Source organism: Prunus dulcis, chromosome 1 (genome assembly GCF_902201215.1).
Source record: "Prunus dulcis chromosome 1, ALMONDv2, whole genome shotgun sequence".
Lineage (NCBI taxonomy): Eukaryota > Viridiplantae > Streptophyta > Magnoliopsida > Rosales > Rosaceae > Prunus > Prunus dulcis.
The window spans coordinates 29,779,988-29,788,256 of NC_047650.1; the positions used below are offsets into that span (position 1 = coordinate 29,779,988).

The 8,269-nt window shown below is 36.2% G+C and overlaps 2 protein-coding genes across 3 annotated transcripts; both read left to right on the forward strand.

Annotated features, from left to right (window-relative positions):
• The first annotated feature begins 33 nt into the window (after positions 1 to 33).
• Positions 34 to 2,316, forward strand: LOC117613889. Its single transcript, XM_034342499.1, has 4 exons — positions 34 to 500; positions 970 to 1,072; positions 1,532 to 1,693; positions 1,882 to 2,316. Exons 1-4 carry the CDS (start codon positions 226 to 228, stop codon positions 2,047 to 2,049), a joined length of 708 nt encoding a protein of 235 aa, XP_034198390.1. The 5' UTR covers positions 34 to 225; the 3' UTR covers positions 2,050 to 2,316.
• Positions 2,317 to 4,444: 2,128 nt separating this feature from the next.
• LOC117615389 (ribonuclease P protein subunit p25-like protein) lies at positions 4,445 to 7,609 on the forward strand. 2 transcript variants are annotated; one of them, XM_034344464.1, is made up of 9 exons: positions 4,445 to 4,637; positions 4,969 to 5,102; positions 5,428 to 5,508; positions 5,601 to 5,689; positions 5,819 to 5,893; positions 6,313 to 6,374; positions 6,475 to 6,537; positions 6,857 to 7,045; positions 7,213 to 7,609. In XM_034344464.1, the coding sequence occupies exons 2-9, from the start codon at positions 4,980 to 4,982 to the stop codon at positions 7,290 to 7,292; spliced, it is 762 nt and encodes a 253-aa protein (XP_034200355.1). In that variant the 5' UTR covers positions 4,445 to 4,637; positions 4,969 to 4,979; the 3' UTR covers positions 7,293 to 7,609. The 2 variants fall into 2 exon arrangements, with proteins under 2 accessions (XP_034200355.1, XP_034200356.1); XM_034344465.1 differs by having other exon boundaries at positions 4,524 to 4,641.
• Positions 7,610 to 8,269: the final 660 nt, after the last annotated feature.

Sequence of the window (8,269 nt, forward strand, 5' to 3'; positions counted from 1 at the left end):
GGAAGGTACAACGTCTTTCTACTGTTTCATTTTGTCAAAATTCAGGGAAGATACAATTTCAGCGGGCATGAAATAATCAAATCTTTTTCAGAATAGTCAAAGTAAAATAATAAAATAAGGGGAAGAAGTCGTTGCGGTAGCCTGTATGTATATATCTATCTATCTAGTCTTGGTCTAGCAGCTCAGGTGATTTACCTTCCTTGCACAATCCGCTCGACGAAAAAAATGCAGGAAGGAAAGAACAGAATCCTTATGTTATTACAAACAGCTTCGGTGTTGTTGGTGGTCTTTGTTTTGAAGGGATGTGCACAAAACTTACCCCCTGCAAAATACGATGGGTTCGTGTACGACCATCACCTAGTTGACTCGGATTCGATCCTGATTGAAGCGTTCTTCGACCCGGTGTGCCCAGACAGTAGGGACGCCTGGCCACCCCTCAAAAAAGCCCTCCAGCACTATTCTCCTCGCGTTTCGGTGGTGGTTCACCTGTTACCGTTACCGTAAGTAGACAGATTTCTCCATCTCTCTCTCTCTCTTTGCTTTTCGGCTCCCCTTTTGTTTTTCAGAAAACGCCTGGGAAAAGATGATAAGAAACAGAACGAAACGATCAATCAAACAAGCATAGCTTTTGAGAAACCGACTGCATGGCTTAATTTATTATATAAAACGCCAGATTTATGTTTCAACTGGTAGTTATGATTCTCTTTAATTGCCAATGGCCAATCATTTCTGGGCTTGAATTGAATTCAGATATTATAAAGAAAACTTAAAAGTGAATAAGAAACTTTTAGACTGACCAATTGAATTCACCAGGGTAAATTTCCAAAATTATTAATTGAGACCTTGGTAAATTTTTCATGATCCTGATTTATCTGCCCATTTGTCTGTCAACTGTTGAAATGTATAGTTTTTTTCACCTTGCTAAACTTGCTCAGTACTTACAAAATACTCTCGTTTCTGAAACTGCAGTTACCATGACAATGCTTTTGTTAGTTCTCGTGTAATACACATCGTAAATCAGCTGAACACTTCTGCTACATTCCCATTGTTGGAGTGGTTCTTCAAGAATCAGGTTAACACACACTGGTTTGTTTATACCATGTTCAAATTCTTTTTGGGTGCTAATTCTGTACTTCATTTTTCATTTGCTGCGCTGATTAGGCATTGACTTGCACCTCCTGTAGTTCTCCTGATTGTGTACTTGGGTCTTGTATATAAATAGTCACATGTGGTGGCTAGCTACTATTGGTCTATCTGAACTAGAGATTAAATTTTGCAGACTTGCTCTCATTCGTTAATTCGCTTTACCATCAGTCCATCACTCACTCAGCTGTTTTCTTCTTTATTTCTTTATTTTATTTTTTATAAAAGGAATTAAAGAATGATAATTTACTTGGCTGGATTTCGTTCTCTTATTTCTCCTATGAAGTCTGTTACTTTCATTCATTTGTGTAGAAAAAGGCTTGGTTGCTTGATAGTTTATTAGCCAATATATTGATGTGTTGTTAACTTGTTCCACAAAATTAAACAGGAGAAGTATTATAATGTTCAAACTCGCAACCTTTCCAGAGTTGCAGTTGCAGATGACATTGTCAACTCTGTCACAGAAGTAGTTGGGAACTCCTATCATAGTGACCTTGAATCCAGCCTCAATGACCGGAAAACGGATCTCAAAACAAGAGTTTCCTTCAAGGTAATGTAGTATATGTTCATTTCTTTTTTACATATGTTTCAATTGGTGTGATAATTAGGCACATTTTTCAGGATATATTAACTACCAGTGTTTATCAGTATCTTTGATTCATTTTTATTGTGTTTTGGAATCAATCATCAAGTTTGCGCAATCTGTTTTTTTCATGTTGAATGTCTTTTGACATGCAGTATAGCGCTTCAAGAGGGGTGTATGCAACGCCTACTTTCTTTCTTAATGGATTTGTATTGCCTGATGCTGGCTCCCCTACAGATTTTAATGGATGGAAAAAAATCATTGACCCATTAATTGGTAATGAGGCGCCAAAGAACCAGGAAAATCTGCACTTCTTCTTGTGAAGGATGAGCTAATAATTGCTTCAGGTGCTTTGGTTGGTTGAAGAATAAACTCAACAGTGCTGGTTTCAATTAATGTATAAATGTAAGTCATGGAAATAAATGATCTATGACATTGTTGGAGGGAAGGTGTGTTCATGTGTTTTAAGTTTTCCAATTAGCAATTGTAAAATGACAGGGAAAAAGGCAGTTTTATCCTTGATTATTTATGGGATGTTTACTAATCGTAATGGGAACCAAAATAAAGAGTTGAACTCCGATTACAGATTACTCTTTTGTTTACTTCACATAAAGGAATGAAAGAGCAAGCGGTACCCACATAAAATCAGGAATTCAACTATTGATTTTTGAGGAATTGGACTCTTAGATCAAGAATTTTATCTTTTTAACCCATTATATTCTCACATAAAATTTAAAATTATAAATTTACCATCCACTTTAAACCAATAATTTATTTATAACAAGTGCATTTTAGTAATCAAACTAGTTTCAATTCCAATTCATGAGAATTTAGTAAACAACTTATAAGGAATCAATACCATTCTTATCCCGATTCCACATAGTTTAGTAAACAACTTTAATGGGAATCCATATTCCAACTCCTCCTCAATTTAATTCCTCCGAACCCGATTATGAGTTAGTAAACATGCCATTAAAGTAAAGGTTATTGCAGTTACAGTTATGCACCAACACAATTTTTGATCTACAAACAACGTTTCATATAAGCAAATACTTAACGTCATATGTCATCCTCAACTTTTTCATTTCGTTCCATCTTAGTTTTGATTGACTTCTAACCTCACAGAAAAACTATCTAGGAGCATAAGGAGGGACTTGAACCCTCAATTTCAACCTGAACAGGCCAATTGGTCTAACCCACATTTGCGTAGGCTTACTAAATTATGATTTTAATGCATTTTAATAAAAGTTCTTTAAATTTTTTATTATAAGTATAAAAGTTTAGTTCTTTAAATTTTTGCAAGTGAATTGAATTTTTTTAGAGTGTTGCTAAATAAACCCTAAAATTAACTAAGTACACCATACTATCAAAGTATTTATTGAATTACTAATGTACCCTAATATAAAATGACTAAAAAAAATATATTGAATTGTGAAACATGACACTACATATTTTTAAAGTGCACTTAGATCATAGGGTGTACTCAGTTAATTTTAAGATTCGTTTAACAGCACTCTTTAAAAACCATCTAAAACATGACACCACATATTTTTCCCCTCTTCTTCTCCATCTTAGCATTTGGACAGCCGAACTCTTTTATCTCTCAAAACCAAGCTCAGCAGAACCTCTTCTCCTTTCAATCACTCCTCTTCTCTAAACTTATATATTTTTTTCATTTTTCTCATCTTTCAATTCAGAAAATTCTCTAAAATATTTGAACCTCCTTGTAAAACCTGTTTTCTCCAATTTCCCTCCTCAAAAGTAGCCACACGAATCATATTGGGGCTTATATCAGCAAGCAAGGCAATCAGTGGGGCTTTTTTTGTTTTTGTTTTGTGTGTGTGTGTGTGGTCATGAATCAAAGATTTCATTGAAAAAAAGACAGAGACCGCAGATAGGCTAACCTTGTCAGCCCCTCGCTGAGAAGGCAATCAGAGTTGTTTTTTGGTTTTAGATGTTGGATTCATCCAAAAAAAAAAAATTCCAGACGGCATGAAATACTATGTTTCTTGGGAAAAAAATTTAAAACCCCGAAACTGCAAAATTGAGTACTTTAATAAGAGTGATTCCCTTACTTAGTATTGCTTATTATTTGATTTAGTATCAAGAGGAATGAAATCAAAGAATTATGTTGAACGTTTTTGTATCATTAGTTAGATTTAAGATATATCAAAAAGAACAATATTGTCCAGATTTTACAGTTAAATTTTTTGAGAATCAAAGTATGAAGAAAAAGGGATCATAGGGAGATCAATATTGTTGGGTTTTTTTTGGCGAGATAGAGTGTATTAAGGTGTATTGTGGGTATTTTCGGTAGTTAAATATGATATACTTAGTTAATTTTATATTTTGATTTAAATATTAAGGTGTACTTAGATCATATGATGTACTCAGTTAATTTCAAGGTTTGTTTAGGAATACTCTTCTTTTATTATTTAATGTAATAGACACAGTAAAACTAGTAACTTATGTACTGTTAACAATCAATTGTTTTAAATTATTGAAATGTATTAAAAGTTATTATTAATATTTTGGTAAGATAAAGAAATACCAGCACCGTGTGGACCAGGCTCAACCCAACCCTGAGGATGGGCTGTGTGAGGCCCAGGCCTATGTGAATATTAGTCCGTAGTTGGGCCGGCTCTAAAACAGGAAGGAAGGAAAGAAGGCAGTTTGGCGAAAGAGCGAGCGAGCCAAGGGAGTAGTAACTGTTTGGAGACATAGGCGGGGGATAAACAAGAGTAAACAAGGTGGTTAGGGTAGTTTTGGAGGATTGCGGGTTGCGGTGGTATATATATCAAGAGACAATCCCAGTGTGCGAATTAGGGCGTAAAAGAAAATACGAAGCCGTAGAAGAGGGCTCTTTTTTTGTGTGGAGCGCTACTTATCCTTTTTTGAACACCCACCCACGGTATGTATGTATCCCTGAATCATTCAGATCCAACCATACCTCTATTCCCCCCTCCCTCTCTTTCCCTCGTCGTCTCTTCTCTCGATTTTTGCTTCACCGCCTACTTTTTGTTTCCTTTTCTGTAATTATTTTCCCTCCGTTTTCTCGAGCTCTTTTCAATATTTGTTTTCTTCTTTTTCGTATTGTGTTTTTCTCTTTGGAAATCGGTTCAGCAGTGAGTTTGCAGTTCGTTATTCTTCCTTTCGTTTTCGTTTTCCGTGGATTTTATATTGCATGATGTATGTATGCCTGCTTTTGACTAAAATAATTTTGCTGTTTTTAAAAACTGCAGCGCGGAAAAAGATGGATCGGTACCAGAGAGTGGAGAAGCCAAGAGTGGAGACGCCAATTGATGAGAACGAGATTAGGATTACCAGCCAGGGAAGGATGCGCAACTACATTACTTACGCCATGACCCTGCTTCAGGTCTGTCTCCCCTTACTATTGCCTTCTATTTTTCATTTTTTGCTTTGATTTTCACATTATATGCGAGCTTTGAGATGTATGAAATTGTTTTATCACACATCAAATTGGATTAAAAAAGAAAAGAATGGTGATATGTTGGGGATTCTGGTGCAGCAAAATTAAACTCTCTGTTAATTTTCTACCTTGTGGGATATGCAACTAATTATTGTATTTATATACTGTTTATGCAAGTTGAGAATGCTTACTGGCTTAGGTTATGTTAGACCTCTGTTATTTTATATGATATCTTAGCTTTTTCCTTATCCTCCTATGCAACGCCTTGCAGGAAAAAGGATCGGACGAAATTGTATTCAAGGCTATGGGGAGAGCTATCAACAAGACTGTAACAATCGTGGAGTTAATTAAGGTTACATGTCTCATTTTGTATCACTATACTGGTTATCAGACATTTCAATTTGTGGATTATACTGATGAGATATTAGTGTTACTTGTTTTCAGAGAAGAATTGTTGGTCTTCATCAGAACACTACAATTGGATCTACCGACATAACTGATATATATGAACCCCTTGAGGAAGGCCTCAACACGTAAGAGTATTTTAAAACTTGTTTTGAACAACACCGATTCATTTCCAGTATCTCATGAGGGGTAGTAGTTTTGGGCCTTGTCCCTTATGTGTGCTTTTATGCCTCATTTTGTCCCCTTTTTTGCTACAGTTTGGAGTCAACAAGGCATGTGTCGATGATTGTGGTAACACTGTCCAAGAAGGAAATAAATACATCTTCTATCGGGTGAGTTTTTACCAGTTACCTCTTTCTTGTTAGGAATAGAACCTAAGGTTGGACTGGAGCTGTGCTATCTTAAGTAAAATGTCTCCTGCTGACCATAGTTGGCTTTATGGAACCATATCACTTGAACTTGTGCAGGATCTTTTATAAGTCTACCCAATTTACAATGGTTCTTGGTATTGAGGACTGCTTGTTTCACACGTTAAGATCTGTTCATGATTAATTTTGTTTTGCCTATACTTTTAGCTGTTTACAAGAATTATAAAATTGAAGTACTCTCTGAATTGTTGTTATATGTTGATGCTGTCTGAAATTACGTAGGCTTTTACATAAAAATTTATTTTTATTTTTTATTTTTTCTTATTGGTCATTGCCATTTTCTTATGAGATATGTTAACATTTGGAAGTACTGCTACCATCAGGTACCAGTCACCTTTACCTGCTGAGCTCGTGAAGGCATCGACAGAGATTGATTATGAAGGAGGTAGTGCCAATATATGAGCCACGTTCATTTGTTTGCCTATTAATTATATTTTCTTCATGTTGTTTATTTTACATTTGTAAAACCTTTCTGTTATTTTCAGGGGGCTCACCAAATGGTCGTGGACGTGGACGTGGACGTGGCAGAGGAAGGGGAAGGTTTAGAGGTAGTCACTGATGTGATTTGTTAATGTTTTCTACTCTTCAGTTACCTTTTGCTAAATATTTTCTGGTATAGATTCTACGGGCTGTATAATGTTTCTTTGCCAACTTATGCCCTGTAGCCCTTAAAAGTGGTGTGGGATTGTTGCATTAGTTTCTATAGATGATGGAGTAAATGTGGTTTGATGAGAACATTATGATGTTTTAAGGTGGTATGATAGGTGGACAGTATGATAGCCTGAATAGGAGTTGGTTTTGGCTATAAAACAGGGCTTTTTATGATAATTTGGTTTGATATGGTAATTAATATGTCCGTAATCGCAGGAAATGGCTTTGTGTCAGCTGAATTTGATGATGGAGGTTACGACCGCAGTCGCAGTAACTTCAGGGGTAGGGGCCGTGGGAGAGGACGTGGTTTCCGAGGCCGTGGAAGGGGAGGGTACAATGGGCCTCAGTTTGATGGACAACAAGATGGAGAGTACAATGAAGAAGCACCTGCTCAAGGTGGCTATGGTATGTCTGCATGAATTTTCCTTGTATCCAAGCATAAGAGAGTAGTACTGTGTGCATACACATGGATTCTTTTTCTTGATAGACTATCATTGGCAGCTGTATTTAGCCAATTGGATATGTTTATGAATTCCTTCTGATTTCAATATGTGATGGGAATTGCTGTGCAGGACGTGGCCGTGGAAGGGGGGGATATCGTGGAAGGGGCCGTGGCTATAGGTCTAATGGGCCGATCCAGGCAACTGCTTGAGGTGCAATATGGGTGTCACTGAACATCATGCAAATGGCCATTGTTGTGGCTTGTCAATCAATGTTTACTATCTATCCTTTCTTTCCATGTTGTTTATTTATCACTCTGGTATGGCAAACTACTAATATTAACTGTAAGGCATGATCACTGTAGATTTAGTTTAGTGTCCTATGAGGTAATCCCCCCGTTTTGTCATGTAGTTTAGGTGAGATGTTTGAACAGTTGTAATTTTCCATATGGATTCATCAGCGTATTCTTTTATTTTTGTTGGGAAATTCTATTGTGTCGAAGAGGTTTTTTATTATTTTTATTATTTCTTTCCTTCCCTTTTGGCTTTGCGAGAACAATATAATGTTTATGGTGTGTGTTCCATTTAATTGCGTGCCTAGCTATCTTTCCCAAACTCCCTGGTCTGTTCACTGACCTTTCACTTCTCTTTTTAGTTCCCCCCCGCTACGCTTATTATCGCCCACATTTTTAACAAAAGACGGGCTACGCTATGGTGTTTGTGCCTGACTTTACATTTAATTTTAAGCACAGTACGGTTTCGACCAAATTTTTTAAAACACAGTACGGTTTAATTAATAGTCTTATTACGTTCTTTGTTTGAATCGAATTAGTACGGTTTATAATTAATCTTTAGCCATAAATAAAGTACTAATTAGTAATTATGACTTAGTAAGGTATGACAATATACATTAATATAAGTGACCACAAAAAAGCTTAGCTGTCACTGGATCATTTCTCAACCAAGTCTTTTCTCACAAAGAAAGTCTTGTAATTTTGGGCGCTGTATTTCATGTCTGATATGCTTTGATGTGTGACTGTTATGTTGAAATGTATTTGGTCTTTTAGAGCTATTAGTGGATATACATGTTGTGCGATGTCGATGTATCCAATATCTTGATTAACCCTTTGAAATTACCATGCATCCATCTTTGTATTAACCCTTTATGGATATTTGGTATTTGTGCCCA

Coding starts and splice junctions, on each gene's coding strand:
- LOC117613889 (XM_034342499.1), top strand. CDS start 226: ATGCAGGAAGGAAAGAACAGAATCCTTATGTTATTACAAACAGCTTCG. Junction 1,073..1,531: donor AGTGGTTCTTCAAGAATCAG/GTTAACACACAC, acceptor AAAATTAAACAG/GAGAAGTATTATAATGTTCA. Junction 1,694..1,881: donor AAACAAGAGTTTCCTTCAAG/GTAATGTAGTAT, acceptor TTTGACATGCAG/TATAGCGCTTCAAGAGGGGT.
- LOC117615389 (XM_034344464.1), top strand. CDS start 4,980: ATGGATCGGTACCAGAGAGTGGAGAAGCCAAGAGTGGAGACGCCAATT. Junction 5,509..5,600: donor CAATCGTGGAGTTAATTAAG/GTTACATGTCTC, acceptor ACTTGTTTTCAG/AGAAGAATTGTTGGTCTTCA. Junction 5,690..5,818: donor CTTGAGGAAGGCCTCAACAC/GTAAGAGTATTT, acceptor TTTTTGCTACAG/TTTGGAGTCAACAAGGCATG.